The sequence below is a fragment of the Pecten maximus genome, chromosome 5 (assembly GCF_902652985.1).
Source record: "Pecten maximus chromosome 5, xPecMax1.1, whole genome shotgun sequence".
NCBI lineage: Eukaryota > Metazoa > Mollusca > Bivalvia > Pectinida > Pectinidae > Pecten > Pecten maximus.
The window spans coordinates 36,155,429-36,172,766 of NC_047019.1; the positions used below are offsets into that span (position 1 = coordinate 36,155,429).

A 17,338-nucleotide genomic window follows, 5' to 3' on the forward strand; every position below is an offset into this window, starting at 1 on the left:
AAAAGTAACATGTCAATTTATTCTATATGACGCATGTTTAACATGAATGTACAACACTAGTTTGTAAATGACATGGGTAATGGCTGTGGTGTACTGAGTAAAGTCTGTTATTCATGCAGTCATTGCTCTGTACAAAACAAAAAAAATGCAGACAGTAAAGAGGAAGGCGATATCAACATAACACCAATTCTCAGGCCACATGCCATATATGCATTATATTCTTTGTTTCTGGTAGATGTTTTTCCCTGTTCCCAGAAATGTAAGTGATCTCTCTTATACCACACAACTAAGTAACTACATTACCGGTATTATACCCTAGGGATATGACATGGATACATTTTCATGCACTAAAATGACCCAACATGCATGCTCATATTTTTAAAATATTGAATATTGTAATTTGTACAGAATTTTCCCAGATTTGGCTCTGCACCTCTCTCAAGTACATTTACATGTATATAATGTTTGGCACATTCAACACCTCGCACGAGGATATCTACATGTCATAGTGAAGACTGGCTTAATATTGTCCAATGGAATATCACAGGAATAGATATTAGATGTCCTCCTGGCATTGATATAGCTACATATGGCATATGAAAGCTTTTATTGTAATACGGTATGTAAAAAAAAAAAGAAAAAAAAAGCTTAATTGCAGCCTAATGGATCGATCCATAGGGGCTTAGTAGACTCACATTTTAAAGTTTTTAGCATAGCATACTCTCTATTTAATATATATGCCATATCAATAAATATGATAGAATCAAATCTGTCGCTCTTTTCAAATTCCTGGGTCTGGATTGCAATAACGCAAAACAAGAGGCCCGCATGGGACTTGACCCTTTTTTCCTCCGCCATATGTTGGTCAAAAATGTGATTCCTCTATATGAAGTTTAAAAATGTTGACGGATACAGCACACAATAAAGTTCAATTTGAAAATAGAAGACGTATCTTTGAGACTCCGTCCCAGGTGATCTAAAAAGGCATGTTACCTAAACAGGCAGCTGTAATTGATTTAAATGTGGTTTAAATAACACGGTGACTACATTACCACTTTTGTATAACATTAAGATTAATTTTGACCCGAATACTTGGTACATATGTAGTTCTTACAAATTTTACATTTACACAGAATTTAGCAGAGGACTCTGACCAAAATATTAGTGGCATGATGTTATAGCCTCAATAACTATAACTATAGCAGTAACTGAGTTCTCCAATTACTCTACTGGTCAATATGAAAATTAAATGGTAGGCTTTTTATATTTAATATTTGTTCTTCAAATGTGAGGTTAATTTTCAATAAATGGAACAATAGGAGAACTACAACATTAACTAGAGATTATGTTTATTTATTACCAGGTAAGCACTGAATATGTTTGCACTCAGCGGACCTTTGACCTGAAAATAAAGATTGCAATGACCAGATTATAGAACGCTGCAAACTGTGTAGGTGATGCATGCTTTTTAAGTTTCATCAAAATATCTTCAAACAATTCAAAAGTTCTATCCCTGACAAGATTGTATTAGGACAACATCAACAAGAATTTAGTTCAGAAGAACCTGTACTAAAAGCCCTCCCTTCATTCAAGGTATTTGTCACAATGACGGAGTACTGCACATTGTCTGTGAGTCATAAAGGTATACAGCAACTATCATTAAGATTTCTTCAAAAGTATAAGTAGACTAGGTTTTTCCCAAAATATAACTTATTTTACTTTTAACCTTTAGATCAAGGTCACAATTATTCAATGATAAAACAATGCATTTCATCAGTGGATGATAAAGATATACAGCAACTTTCAGTTTGATATCTTTAACAGTTTAAAAGTTATGACCTGAACTAGAAATTATTGGAAAATTTTGTGATCATTTGACCTTTGACCTTGAGGCCAATCTCTGTGATAGGTGATGTATATTGCAAGATGTCAACATTCATTCATTGGTTCATTGTGCAGCTTGATAAATCCAAAGTTCAGAACACCAACGCTAGGAATATACTATTGCACATATCTAGGTTAATAATTTATGTAAAATATACAAAGTTTGAACAGAACACAGACAAATGTTATCACCATTCATTACCATACAACAAAGTTTTGATACAAGTTTAACAAGAGGCCCATGGGCTAACAGTCACCTCAGTTCTTGTATATGTATTCTTTCAATTTATCTCATTTCGACCTGACCCACCAGTCCCTGGGCATCAATCAGGGTCGGTATGTTATGTTACAAACTTTCATTCCATGCTGATAATTCTAACCAAGTTTTAATTACCGGTGTTACTTCCAATGGCAATCCAACAATTGATGCTCAAAAAATGTGATTTCCTTATATAAACTGCAATAAAGTCAACTCTCTCACCAGGGGGAAATGGGAGACCCCCGGGTTATGAAATTCACAATTTTGGGAAAGACCCTTCCATCTATGAAGAGTATTTGATGCATCTTATTTGGATCTTGAGAAGATCCATGAAATTTTAGTCAATTGAACCCCTTTCTGCCTCGCCCCCATGGAAGAGGACCATATAATTTAAAACATTTTTTTCCCTTTAGCTATGGAAGGTTTTTGCAAAATTTCATCGAAGTTGGTGCAGGGGTTTGTGGGAAGAAGTCGAAAATGTGAATTGTTTACGACGAGACAACACATAAAGACGAACAAAAGGCAATTAAAATAGGTCACTTGAGACTTGATATCTGGTGACCTAAAGTATCTGCCCTAGAAATAAATTAATTGCCCTATCTCGATGGTGATTCTAAAGTATACTTATTTCACTAAATCTAACCAGCAACATATACACAGATACATAAGGCACAAATCCACAACCACACAGTCCACATATATTATGGTAGTTACTCATCTGCACAGTGAACCAGACAAATTTATTGAAATTATAATTTTTTTATACATTGTATATAGTATTCATTTTTAAAATATGTATACAGACCATGGGATTGGGAATTTGTGCAAAGTCCCTGTGGACATCAAAAAGTAAAATAAAATTAGAAAATTGTCAACACTGATGTCTTATTGAAAATACCATGCAACTGTATTTAACAAGCTTTAATCTCATAATTTCCAGTTTTGTTTGGCATTGTTTACGTCTCATCAACAGTATTATCATGGAGTATGTAATTCTTATATCTGTTGGCAGGCATAAAAAATAAAGTATTGACTTATCTAATTAAAAAAAGTCCTGAAGTTACATGTGTATCATGTATTGAATATAAAAAAAGTTTAGTCATTATTAAAGTGTTTTCTAAATTTATAACAAAATCATTACTATTTAATATAATGATTTCAGCACAAGAAACCAAGCATGCCAATTAAGGAACGAGTGTTGTGGATTATGGTTGTACAAAGTAAGAAGCCATCATATCGCAGATATGAATAAAAAGGATGTGATATTAAATAATGAATTTTCAGATGACATTTAATCAACAACAAGAGATAAACACTTTACTGGCCACTGGAGAGTCTAGCTAAATATGGTTTTGTTTGAATATGAATAAAAATCACAACCTTTTAAATGAAGCAGGTACCACATTTCTTAGCACCCTTCTGATGCACATACAGAAGTGTGACAATAACCCATATCTTTACCGTGCTACGATTGAATAGAAAACTAATTGATGATATATATTTTAGACTGGATAGATTATTTTCTTTTCACTTTTACACTAGAAAGGAAATATAATATTAAATGTTGACACGGGGAAGTGAGACCAAAGCAAAATGCTGTAAATAGGATCAGACCTTTCTACGCTCTCTATTATACAAATGGTTTTGTTAATAATTATGACAGCTTCAGGCATAATTTATATTTATCATGATTCAACATTAACACACAAATTATCACATTATGCTCAGTGATTTAGTTATAACAGCAGAAAACAATGTTCGTACATGCTTCATAACAAGTTACAATTCTGACATGTAACAAGTAAAGTGTTCTCTATATGAATCAGGTGACCTAAAACAGAATGGAAAATAACCTTATCTGATGCTACCCTTCAAGAACTAATTAACAAGAAACATTGGTTGTTCATTTACACTAGCTTCAACGATAAAGTAAACAAACCAGCTGATCATTAAAGCCTGGATCAACAAATTGATTTGTTAATATAAAACAAGCAAAAATAATTCATTATAATACAATAAATCAATGTTGATGTCAAATAACTAACAGATATTGGTATGAGATCACTCTCACAGCGAGAAATTTCAGCACTTTTCCAGTTACTAGATCAGCACTGTAGAGGTGGTTTATCTATTAATGGGTCGTACATCCACTACTGAAACTTCACACATCATCCACATAATATAAATAAAAAAACAGAGGGAACAGTACATGTCCCCTTCATCACAGTTAATTAAACTTTTACATTATATTTATACAAGTATATCAGTTTTTGAATGATAGCTTTGCATGGTCTTTGTACAAGTATACAAGTTTCTGAACAATGATTATATCACACTGCTTTCTAAAGCACATTTGTAAAAGTATATTAGCACAAACACAACAAAATTCACAAGCTATTTAGATTATTTCCTCTGCCATAAAACATGAAGATATCATGTAGGTAGACAGATAACATTTATAGCACACAGTTGTGGGGTAGGGGATACACCTTCGTCAGGTTGTGTGCTGTGACAGGAGCTGGTGATGAGACATGGCCTCAGCGTGTGTCAGTGGCTGGGCATCTGTATTAAGCCTGCGTATAGGGGGATGTGTGTTTGGAGTGCGTCGTCTACTGAGAGGAGCCTTAGGAGGGGGTTTTGAAGACTCTTGGTGAGCTGAGTGTATGTGGTTTAGTCTTTGCTCTAGTTCACTGGCTTGAGATGTTGCTGATGAGGGTCCTGCACTTGACGAGCTACTATCTTCTTCCGTGACTGGACAGGTGTCAATATCAGGGACCACCTGTATCTGTCCGGACATACTCGACATGGCACGCCTGGAAACAATGTCAGATTTTGGTTCAATTTCACGGATTACTTTTCACATTCTCAATCTGATAAACTTTTCGTGATGAAACTTACAGAAATTCTTAGTATTGCCAATATCAATAATAAAGGTCATCTATGTAAATTAATTCCTTAAAATCCTTGAATTAATCTCTTCCAAATTAAGTTTGCCAAGAGGCGAAAGGTCAACGAGCCACTGTCCACCTGTACATCTTAATGTAGAAATATTAATTCCAGGTAGAAATCAATCACTAGCTAGAGTGGACAGTTCCTAGAAATGTTAACCATAGTATCTATAAAGAGCTAAAGCCACTACTTATCATGTACCATGCTTTCACTAAAACCTACCATACTCTTTATTGACAATGATCTTAAGAACTAAAGGTGTACCATACTCCCTATAGACAATGATCTTAGAAGGTAAAAGTGTTTTAACTTAGTACGATTTGGTTGAAACGCACCATATTTCTTAAAGATTAAGTACCAGCAGCACAAAAACTTAGAAGTACTGTACAGCATGACTCAAGAGGATATACACAAATGTTTCCTCACCATTTGGATATAACAGACTGGAGAGCTGACATTACTTGGGTAGCAGTCATTCTAGTTTCAGGGGTGAGCACCATCAGGTTTCTGATAACTATAATTGTATCCTGAGATACGCGTCCATCACTGTCAACAAAGAAAAAACAACATTTTACAAACCTTTTTTTCTTAGATCATGAATATATTAATTTCTAAGAAGTTTTTTGTTCATATGTATGTACCATCTAAATCCAAGTAACCTACACTTAATACTCTCTCATCAGTGTGTAAGAGCTACACTACAACAGATGTCATGTTTATAGTCAGTGAGGAATACAGTCTTATGTATGTGGATATATCCAATGAAGGTTTATTGATACACAAACACAAATATTCGACAAGGAAAATAAAATTCATATTACTACACAGTGTAAAATATCCGGCTGTTATTCTATCAGATTTTAATGAAATATTTCTTATGAAATTTGCAGACACTGTTACCAGCTATGAAGACTGTGTATACTGATACTTTGAAAATATGACTGCTATCTTACTCTGGTATAGTGTACTCTGCTGATTTGATCTTCCTGAACAGCTCATTGGGAACACTGTCGTAGAAAGGGAATTGGCCATACAGCATGGTAAAGAGGACAACTCCAAGGGCCCACATATCACTGGGCTTGCCAAGGTAAGGCTTGCCTACAAGTCAATAAAATAAAGTATTCAGCTCCAGATCAAAGCCAAGAAGCAAAGCCTAGGTGCAATAACATTAACAATATAGAAAATTCATTTTACTGATTAATATTTTCACTGTGTGACATATGTACACATTTCTATGTGACATTGAAACATCTTGACTGAAGTAGAATGTGTGACCTTGAGATTATTTGACATTGACTCATCTTGACTGATGTAGAATGTGTGACCTTGAGATTATTTGACATTGACACATCTGGACTGATGTAGAATGTGTGACCTTGAGATTATTTGACATTGACACATCTGGACTGATGTAGAATGTGTGACCTTGAGTTATGCCACTTCTTACCACTGAGAACATCGGGACTTATATATGCTGGACTGCCTCTCTGATCTTTCAGCAAGTCATTTTCAGATACCAAGTGTTTCCCAAGACAGAAATTTGTAATGATTATCCGTCGCGTTCTTTTGTTTAAAACCATATTTCCAAGTTTTAAGTCACGATGTACAATATTTTTCTGAAAAACGAAAAGAAAAATGTTCAAATGTATGATATTATTTTTGAATTCTTTACAACACACATGATAGTAAATATGACATAGATTCCTCATTTGTACTTGAATGGCAGATAAAGAAAATGCATTTGATACATAATACAAGAGACATTAAAGTTCAATTCTCTGGTATAATCGGACATATTGTGTACCTTGTGTAGACTCTCTACAACCCTAACAATATCATAGAAAATAACAATGGCTTCTTTCTCTGTCAATTTCTTCTCCTTAATCACATAATGCTGAAGGTTAATGAGGTCTGCATTTTTATTGCTGAAGTCATGAGGGATGAGGCAGTCCAGGACCAGACATAGTCGTTGTTTCCTTTGACCAGTATACTGAATACGCCCAGATGGATCCAGAACCTCCCTCTCCTCCCAAGCCTCATCCTGAAATCAACGTCTATAGTTTTTAAGTACACACACACAAACAGTTCTTACATAACCATAAAACATGTCTCTATCATTTTTTTATGCCTATGATTTCAACTATAGATGTTGTGCATACATGTACAAATTTCAAATTCATGAACATGTGTCAAAAATTGTACCAATCAAAACTGCTTAGCTTACTGATTTAATCATTTTTCAAAACAATGTTTTCAGTATTTTCTTCATTAAATCCTATGTACATGTATTGTATTGCACATGCACACTTTAAACACAGGTGCACAACAACAAAACAACACTTACTTTGAAGAGTCCGTGATGATGGACTACCCCATCTTGATGTCTCAATAGTGACAGCAAAGAGTACTCAGTGTGTAGAAGCATCTTACCCTGCCTGTCATCCTGGCTCTCCTTGTTTGGGTTTTCAAGGGTGAGCATCTGTCAATAAACCAGCATCAAATACAGATTGATTTGATTTTACAGGCATTTTATTAATAAATACTTTTTAGTAAATCCAATCAGACAACAGGCTGAAGCCTAAACATGCCTTCATACAACCCAGCAAGTGGTCAACGGATCATAGCCTGATGCAGTGTGGGATTTTTATTGTTCCTTGTTTGTTAGTCTAGATCTAGTTTGCCAAACTGAGTCTGTGATAACATGATAACAGGAAACATGACAGAATTTTGGGGTCTGAGGTTATGGTCAAGCATTAAACCAAAATACTGCATTACTATTCAGCTGTATGATGTTTCAATTATGCTATTTTTATTTCTTAATGTACGCAAACACATTTTTTATTTGTAATAAAACTAATAATGCATATTTAAGTACCAGTATAAACACCAATATTCAGTATTAAGAGAGATTATTTGCAAATGATGAGGACTTACCTTCAACGTATAAAAGTCATCAGTGCCTTCTTTTCTAGCCAAACATTGCACAATACTTTTCACAGGTGATGCCTGCAGTCTTGGCCCTACAAATTAATATTGACAGGAAATACTCACTGATCAGATTATCACATGACTTGCAAACAAAGTATGTTTTATATATATAAACAATAATTCAAGTATAAATTTCTAAGGACATGATTCTTTGCATTAATTAACTGAGCACTTTCAATATATATATAGTACTGTATTTATTAAGCATGAAAAGTTTCTCTGCTGCAGTGAGAAAAAATATGTATTTGGAAATAAGAATATTTTTAAAGAAGAAAAGAAACTAAACTATTAATTTGTTATCTATTTATGCTAACAGTATGTTAATTTGGAATCTATTAATATTAACAGCATGTAGACTATGTACCAAGTAAGTAAGGTCCTGCTCTTTTCGTTTCCCCACTAGATGGGAATGGCCCCTTTTGTTTACTGCTTGAAGGTCCTCGGTCAGACCTTTGTTGTCCTTCTATTCTTGGCAACTTGCTAGACCCACTAGCCTGCTGCTGTTGGGACAAAGATGAAAATGCAAAAGACCGCTTCATTTTTCTTTGATTCAGCTCATGCTCATCACATCAGAGACAGATTCCCCCAAAACGTCTCCATCTCCTGGTCATTACCTCAGGATGTCTCACAGCCATTTTACATATGTTGTACTTCCCAAGCCCTAAAATAGAAAAGAGGAAATAAGAAATACAAGAAACATAAATTATCCAGTATACAAGCACAGACTTATTTCAGTCTGTGATACAAGAAATCCCATTGCATTACTACCTCAGACTGGTGGGAATTTCCTTTTAGTAGTAAGTATATATTTGTGAGATGTGTCTGTAGAGTGAGATGCTGATGAGGTATCATTCAAACAGAATAGAATATCAGTGATGGATCAAAGAGATACAAACTTACTAGATGGGAAACATCCTTTAATTTGCAAGGATACATAGGAACACCAACATGCCCTCCTATCACTGAAGATGATGAAGATCTTCTTAACTCAGACACATTGGTGTAAGTCATAAAATGTTTTTCAGTAACCACAAAAAATAGTATATTCACAAGAATGGATCAAGACATGCATGCTATCAATTAATATTTGTAAACAGCAATTTCAAATATGTGTTGTCTTATTTGTTAAAAATTCATATATAAACCATACTCTGCACAGATAAGTGAATCTATTTTTAGAATGTTTTCGCCAGCATTTTTCTGACAAAGGGTTTGATTATTATCAATGGCAATAATGAATAGGGGTATAGTTTAATTTGTGTATAAAATGGACAACATCTTTCTGAAATTTTAAAGCCACATACCCCCGAAGAAACACATATCAATGTTTACATTTTGAGCTTTTTACAGTTTTTGGACTTGATACATACCTAACAGATTATCGTGAATCAGAAACTGAAAGAAAATGTGTATTTATGAAAGTATACGGGGAATTCCCAAAAATAATAACTGTGGCTGCCAGACCAAGTCCCACAATGCAATGGCAGGTTTTACACTCCATACAAAATGGTGGAATGCAGAAAGCGTGGACATGCGAAAACGCACAGATTATGCCAAAAAAAAGATGCAAAAGTAAGTGGAATTGGCAAAACCTGAGTATTTCCTTAGGAAAGTAAATGATTTGTTGGAACTGAGCGAGAGAAGAAAATGTGGTGGGAATAGACTTGATTTCTGATTTTGCCAGACGTCTATTGGATTGCTGGTTAGCTTTTTAACGTGTCAACTTCGCCGATCTAAAATGTTATTGCTAAATTTTAGAATTAAGCATTTAAATGTAAACTATGTTTGTTTATTTTGTTCAGTTATGACGCGAATATTCTGTTTATAAGTTAAAATGAAAGCATTATTTTAGCAAAGTTCACATATGCTCGATATGTAAACAACAGCCATGTGTGTAGTTTATGTGCAGTTTTCAGCTCCGTGACAAATCTCCCGATAAATATAGATGCGGCAAGTTATTTTTTTACACTGATGTCTCAAGGACTCCCCGGTCAAGCGTCCAGGCCAGTGGTCATTTTAATGTTAGGAGAGCGTGAATGAGCATCTTGGATTGCCATTAATACATGTGTGCAACTAGAATTTTAGGTTGTTTGACAGTATGTGGCTTTAATTTGTAAATGAAGTTAAATACCATACAACTATTGTAGTAGGATAGGGAAATTCACGCTAGCCTAAGCTAGTAAGGTGACCTTATACTCTTTACTTTTACACTATGTCTATATATGTGAATACAAAAATCCATTTTGTCCGGTTATTTTCAAAAAAGGACTTTATGACTTCATGTACTCCAATATGTCTGAGTTCAGAAATGGTTTCCACTGCAAAGAGAGGTCGTGTTTGAGTCCAGTGCATCCTCTAAAATCCAAGGACGTAATATACCAACTAAGCTAGGTTATGGAAATATTTTGTCACACGTGAATAATCACTTGTCACATTTTGCAACCTCATCTCAATTTTTTCCGTATTCATCTGTGTATAAATTTAATTTAAAATAACCCAAGTTTCTTTTCTGTGCAATAGGCTAATCAAACAATTCAGTTCTTTTTGTAAGATTTTTAGACACTCTCTTTTTGTCTTACCTTCTCCATCATAAACAGGAAGTCAGCATTATCAATAGAGTGCTTTAACTAATGATGACAATACACGCACTTAGTACAAAAACCGACGTCATAATTCAAACATCGCAGAATCACTTTGTATTGTTCAGGATATAAAACATTTCGGGGACACAGATGAAAAAAAGAAAATGGCTACTGTGGGGAGAAGAACGTGCTGTCACTTCGCCAAACGTTTACAATGTAATATATAGTGGTCCATATGCACTTTATTACCCACCTGTTCATTACCTTTTCTTCATTACAGCATTTCCTCCAAAATTGATGAGATTAATGGTCAGACTTTTTTTATCTTCAATTTACTGTGATTGAAGTTGTCTTGAGTTGAGGACGAAATCAGAGTTGTCGACTTGGAAATCGTTAGAGGACACAGCCGAGATGGTGTTCAGTTTTGAAAACATCAATCGCATGTTTATTGTGACATCTTCCTCTGAAAACAAGGAAATGATTTACCCGTAACTAACCTGACAAAATATAGATGATCATATTACACTAATATAATTTTAGGCATGGCCTATGTGAGAGCGCAGCAATCCCGGTGCCCATGGAATTCGAGAAACAAGCACACATAATCTAGTGTACTAGAATAGTAAATCCCACGTTATAAAATGAATATATTGCCAACAGATCTATACACTGGTTCGTAATAAAGTATATATCAACAAGAATTATGATTTACATAACTTACTACAAAAACTAATCGTAGAATAAGTCTTAAAATAGACTGATTAAGCGATGACAAGGTGACGGGACAGTAGAACGAATATTCATACCCTGCCTACACTGCTCTCCGGCAGGGTATGAAGTCCCTCCCATTGCCGATAGTGTAGCAAGCCCCGATGTGATTCACATCGGGCAGTATTAGCGGTGGTAAAATTTTTCTCGGATGAAAAAAACACATGTAAATTGATGATTCTGGTATCTATTATCAATATTCAAGCCACAAACCTGCACATTACTTCAAATGTTTGACAATAAATAGTTAAATCCAAAACGAGCAAGACACACGGAGATATCAGTTCAAACATACCGCCATCTTTGATACAAGTGTAAAGGTCTATTTCCTTATAAGGAAATCAAAATAAATTGATGCTAATGAGGTTTCCCGCGAGATTTCAACAGAAAAACAAATTCGGAGTAATATATCTCGGTAAGGAAGGTCAATTCATTCTGTAATTATTTAATTATGCAAAGTAAGATTCGCTTTCTTCACAAGAGTTACAAAAGAGTGGTTAAATATCTCTGATTATGTATTTATTTATCGTAGTAGCTTCATCCATATATGGATCACGGGTTCCATATTTGGGTTAGAATCCTCGCGAGAGTTCTTCGAGAAGTATCATGGCGGATTACGGCGACAACTCTGAGCAGTATGATATCAGAATATGCGAATTAAAGATTTCTAGATTAGACGGTAGGCTAATACATTGCAAAATTGTATTAGAAATGTTTAATTATACGAACTATTACTCCAAAGTTAAACGATATCCGCTATTTGTAGCATTTTCGAGGTTCACTGTTTTGCTACATTACGAGCAATGGGAGGGAATCGTAGCTCTGACGACGACCATCTGTCAGAAATTGTCCGTCCGTCGTCCAGAGCTACGTTATCGCAGCTAACGGGACAGCAGATCTCGCAGATGAGCAGCAGACGACAACAAAAAATTTCGGAAGTCCTCTTTATTTTATGTGCTATATTTGGTAAACTTGTATGCAACTCGAACGGACCGGAGCTGCACTCGTAAAACACCGGAAATATTTTCGTTGAAAATTATACCGTTACGTTTTGAATATAAAAAATTAAGAACTTGTTCGTGATAAATTTTATTAACAAATTCTAACTAGTGTGAAGTCAAACATTTGCATATTTTTAAAATCTTGATATTTTGTAATCTCCCGAGAATGTGACTTTGAATACAGTCTTGCGCAACACTGGATCTTGTCGTGACTTCCTGTTTCCGGTTACTGAGAAAGTTTTTGAACTCTAAGTATATTGGGGGAAAAGGGGGGGGTTTCCTGAGACATCTCTACCATTAAGTTTGCTATGCGAACGGGCTTCGCCCGTTCGAGCTGCGCTCTCTAATACAAGGGATTTGGTCTGAAGGAGACTAAATGATGTTAAAACCTTGGATTTTAAAGACTTTTTTGAACTGATATTTAAGATTTTCATCTTTGGTTGAAAGGAACTGAATATTGTATTTGTCTTTTTTCCCAATATCATTACCCACCTGGGAGGCAAAGGGGCAGCGGGCAGGTCTCGTGCATAGAGGACATGTTTACAGTGCCAGAATACTGAATGAAAGTGCACTGCCATGCATACTTCTAAGAAGTAGAACTCAGGACGAAAAAAAAAAATATTTGTAATGAATTGAAACTAAAATGAGGGTTTTCCATGATCATGAAACAATTATGTGAGTAATACAGGCTTTTAGAGCATACCGTTTTCAATTGTAATATGTCTTCAGAATGATTTTCATTTTATTTTGCAGTAACTTCTACAAATCCACAGACTGTTATCAAGAGATGGTCAAACACAGTCCCAGGCCATGTGATTGATAAGCAAAGACAATCTCCAATGTCATCTGATCGATTAAAAATGGAGGAAGTTGATAAAGCTATTAAAGTTCCAAAGGATTTTACGTAAGATTTTTAATTTGTTGCCTACAGTGTAATGTTACATGTACATGCATGTACATGTGTTGTAGGTCATTCCACAACTAATCTGGTTATATAACTTTACCAAGCTCACTTGAAAGATAGGTTTCCATAACTTCCAAACCTTTATTATGATGTCATTCTTATTGTGACGTCATAATTGTCACATCAGCAATAACGAAATATGGCTGTTGAAAAGGCCCCTCTGTCTTTGTTCATTCATTGTAGGAGCAAAATTCCTGGATATAGTCTTTAAAAATCGTCAAATGTAAATATAAGCATTAAACTGCTTTCATTTGGAAGTTATGGGCTGATGAATGCCAACTGGACAAAGGCAAATTTAGAATGAAGCACTAAATTTGGCTTTGTCAATCCAGCAGCTGAAGATAGGTAGTTATCAGTACAGCTGTAAAGATATTGCTTTTTAGGTCACCTGAAACAAAGTGACCTATTCTAATCGCCTTTTGTCCGTCCTTCATCTGTAAACAATTTACATTTTCGACTTCTTCTCCAAAACCTCTGAACCAAATTAAATGAAATTTGGCTGGAAGCTTCTATGGCTAAAGGTCAACCAAAAATGTGAATTATATGGTCCCCACCCCTAGGGGCCCAAGGGGTGGGATCAAAAAGGGTAAAATTGACTAAAACTTCAAAAATCTTCTTCTTTACTCTTAGATATATTAAAATCAAATACTCTTCATAGATGGAACGGTCTTAAGGTGCTTTACCAAAATTGTGAATTTCATGATCCTTGGATCTCACATTTTACGCCTGTGGAGGGGTAAACTTTACAATAATTCTTATAGGGAAACCACATTTTTGACTATCATTTGTTTGATTTCTATTGGAATTGGAAAACTTTGTTAACATTATCAGCTTGGGATGACAGCTTAATGGTAGGTACATGTTGGCCCTGATTGATCCCTTGGACTGATGGGTGGGGCCAAAAAGGATCAATTAAATCAACTGAAATATTTTTGAACTCTTGTGACTGTCAAGGCCCACGGACCTCTTGTTTTCTGTTGTGTCTGTAATTAGATGGTGTGTTTACTTCTTAGAAATTTTCATATGTTAATAAAAGTTGGTTATCACAAGAGGAGAATTCATTATTAAGAAAGGACTGTAAAGGTTAATGTTAGATATGGAGAGGGCCTCAGGGGTCATGTATGTTTGAAAATAAACGAAACAATTTCGGTAAAATCAAATCAGAATTTATTGAAATAAAACAATTCATTATCAAATTAATCCTCATCAAACACAGATTATGTTTCCTTAATTCTAGGTTCTAGCATGTTTCTTGAACCTTTTTATTGAATATGGATTTATATTGATAACCAAATAACAGTGTTACAGAATATTGTTTGTTATGATTACCATATAAAATCTCGTGAATTAATCTGTGTATTAGTGTGAGAGTTTGCTACCATTACAGGTCAGTGTATCCCGAGTTTCTCCCAAACCGTTCTCCCGAGTCGTACAGAGATAATTTGAGAGATGCTTTGGAGAGAAAGGATATGTTGAAACGCAGGGCACACATACATTTGCCAGAGTTTCATGTTGGTAAGAAAATTTATTTTTATATGCGTTGAAAACATTTGACTATAAATTGCAAATTCTAACACCCAATACATACATTGTATGTATTATATGTTGGTTGCAAATTCGAACCATTGTGTTCTTCTGAAAATCTCAAAATTTCTCAAAATTAAACATACCTAACTATGACCATTATATAAATCTGTGATTTCAGAAAGATATGTTGTGTAGTTGAGATATAGCTACAACAAGACTTGTTCAAGTACATACCACAGATGGGAAGTGGTTCAAATCTGATGAAATTGGACTACAAACTAATGTGTAAAAACGTTGGTTTGAATTACCTTCTGTAACAAAAGTATTTTCTTCTAAAATGTGAAAATTGGGACTCTTTAACATGTTTCCTTTAAATGATTACACTAAATGACAATTATTTCCTACTCATAACACACTCTGTGATTTCATTCTTAATTTACCATAACTTTTAGTAGAAATTAAACAATACAAAACCAAAAAATGGTATCTAGCTTTTCAACAGTTACCTAATTATTTCTTTAGTAGGAGTGTATATCAGCATATCATTGATGTCGACAACTGTATGAACAAAACCAAACACCATGATTTGTGTTGAGAGTTATCCCCCTTAAAATAGCTTTTACATATAGCTGTGTTTGTGGGAAAATCATACAACAGGTTAAAAAAACATGTTTATAGTGTCTTATTGGACCATGTAAGTTTAAGGCATTTTGTTATTTTTACTCAAAGAACTGAAGGAATCCTCATGAAACTTGTGAGAATTCATTCTTGATTGATCACAATTAAGCTATTGTTATATGGCTGGACTTTTCCTAGTTTTCTGGTAGGGATCCATTGGATTGGGAAATTATATGAGGTATAACTTAAAATTGGGAGAAGGGGTTGAAAATTAAAAAAAAATATATTTTGTAGATTTCTGTTCATTTATTTTACAACTGAGTATACTGTTGACTGCCCATTTGATTCGAGTTCTGTTCTACAGTATGGAATGAAAACATGAAACATTTGTATTATAGCTATATACCAGGTAGTCTATAAATTATTTTTTTGCATTGATATGCACATTGACTTTTATTTACTTTTTAAACATTTAAAAAATGACAACGAATGGGAATTTGTAACCAGCAAATTGGGAATTTATGCTAAATTTTCGGAGGGGAATAGGGCCATTATTTGGCCCCAAATTCAACTGGAGGAAAATCTCTGTATTGTCAAGGTGTCAATGTCAAAGGTCAAATTCATTATCATTACATTTCTTCTTTACAAATAGCCTGTGATCTCATTTCTGCCTTCCACACTCAACTAATTGGTGCAAAAACTACAGCGTTCAATCTGAAAAAGAGTTTTTTTAGGTCACCTGAGACGAAGTCTCAGTTGACCTATTGCAATCGCCTTTTGTCGTGCGTCGTCCGTCGTCCGTCGTGCGTCGTAAACAATTTACATTTTCAACTTCTTCTCAAAAACCGCTGAACTAAATTCAATGAAATTTTACAGGAAGCTTCCATGGCTGAGGGTGAACCAAAATTGTGAATTATATGGTCCCCACCCCCCAGGGGCCTGCGGGGCGGGGCCAAAAAGGGTCAAATTGACTAAAACTTCAAAAATCTTCTTCTCTACTCTCAGATATGGTAGAATCAAATACTCTTCATAGATGGAAGGGTCTTAAGGTGCTTTACCAAAATTGTGAATTTCATGACCCTGGGGTCTCATGTTTGCCCCTGGGGAGGGGGTAAACGTTACTATAGTTTATATAGGGAAATCACATTTTTGACTATTATTTGTTGGATTTGTATTGGAATTCATTCTAACTTGTATCAAATTATCAGCATGGGATGACACTTTGATGGTATGTACATGTTGGCCCTATTTGACCCCCAGGGGCTGGTGGGCGGGGCTAAAAAAGGGTCAAATTGACAAAAATTTCAAAAATCTTCTTCTTTACTCTCAGATATGGTAGAATCAAACACTCTTCAAAGATGGAATGGTCTTAAGGTGCTTTACCAAAATTGTGAATTTCATGACCCTGGGGTCTCACGTTTGCCCCTGGGGAGGGGGTAAACTTTACTATAGTTTATATAGGGAAATCACATTTTTGACTATTATTTGTTGGATTTGTATTGGAATTCATTCTAACTTGTATCAAATTATCAGCATGGGATGACACTTTGATGGTATGTACATGTTGGCCCTAGTTGACCCCCAGGGGCCTGCGGGGCGGGGCCAAAAAGGGTAAAATTTACAAAAATTTCAAAAATCTTCTTCTCTACTCTTAGATATGGTTTAATCAAATACTCTTCATAGATGGAAGGATCTTAAGGTTCTTTACCAAAATTGTGAATTTCATGACCCTGGGGTCTCACGTTTGCCCCTGGGGAGGGGGTAAACTTTACTATAGTTTATATAGGGAAATCACATT

General features: G+C 35.0%; 2 protein-coding genes across 4 annotated transcripts in view; one reads left to right on the top strand and one right to left on the bottom strand.

Moving 5' to 3' along the window:
* Positions 1-17,338, bottom strand: part of LOC117327917 (serine/threonine-protein kinase 40-like) — a 26,362-nt gene continuing 9,024 nt past the window's right edge. For 2 of the 3 annotated variants that reach the window (XM_033885160.1, XM_033885161.1), the window contains 9 exons: positions 10,916-11,125; positions 8,445-8,741; positions 8,027-8,112; positions 7,437-7,571; positions 6,897-7,133; positions 6,540-6,708; positions 6,046-6,190; positions 5,519-5,638; positions 1-4,956 (listed from right to left, as the gene is read on the bottom strand). In XM_033885160.1, coding sequence (XP_033741051.1) covers positions 4,638-4,956; positions 5,519-5,638; positions 6,046-6,190; positions 6,540-6,708; positions 6,897-7,133; positions 7,437-7,571; positions 8,027-8,112; positions 8,445-8,619 — 1,386 coding nt within the window. In that variant the 5' untranslated portion in view covers positions 8,620-8,741; positions 10,916-11,125 and the 3' untranslated portion in view covers positions 1-4,637. Of the gene's footprint in view, positions 4,957-5,518; positions 5,639-6,045; positions 6,191-6,539; positions 6,709-6,896; positions 7,134-7,436; positions 7,572-8,026; positions 8,113-8,444; positions 8,742-10,659; positions 10,720-10,915; positions 11,126-17,338 lie in introns of those variants that run through there. The other variant, XM_033885162.1, reaches the window with a different exon arrangement.
* LOC117327920 (39S ribosomal protein L19, mitochondrial-like) overlaps positions 10,776-17,338 on the top strand; it is a 10,453-nt gene continuing 3,890 nt past the window's right edge. The window contains exons 1-3 of the mRNA XM_033885165.1: positions 10,776-10,878; positions 13,185-13,335; positions 14,783-14,910. Of these exons, the coding sequence (XP_033741056.1) occupies positions 10,827-10,878; positions 13,185-13,335; positions 14,783-14,910 (331 nt within the window). The 5' untranslated portion in view covers positions 10,776-10,826. The remainder of the gene's footprint in view (positions 10,879-13,184; positions 13,336-14,782; positions 14,911-17,338) is intronic.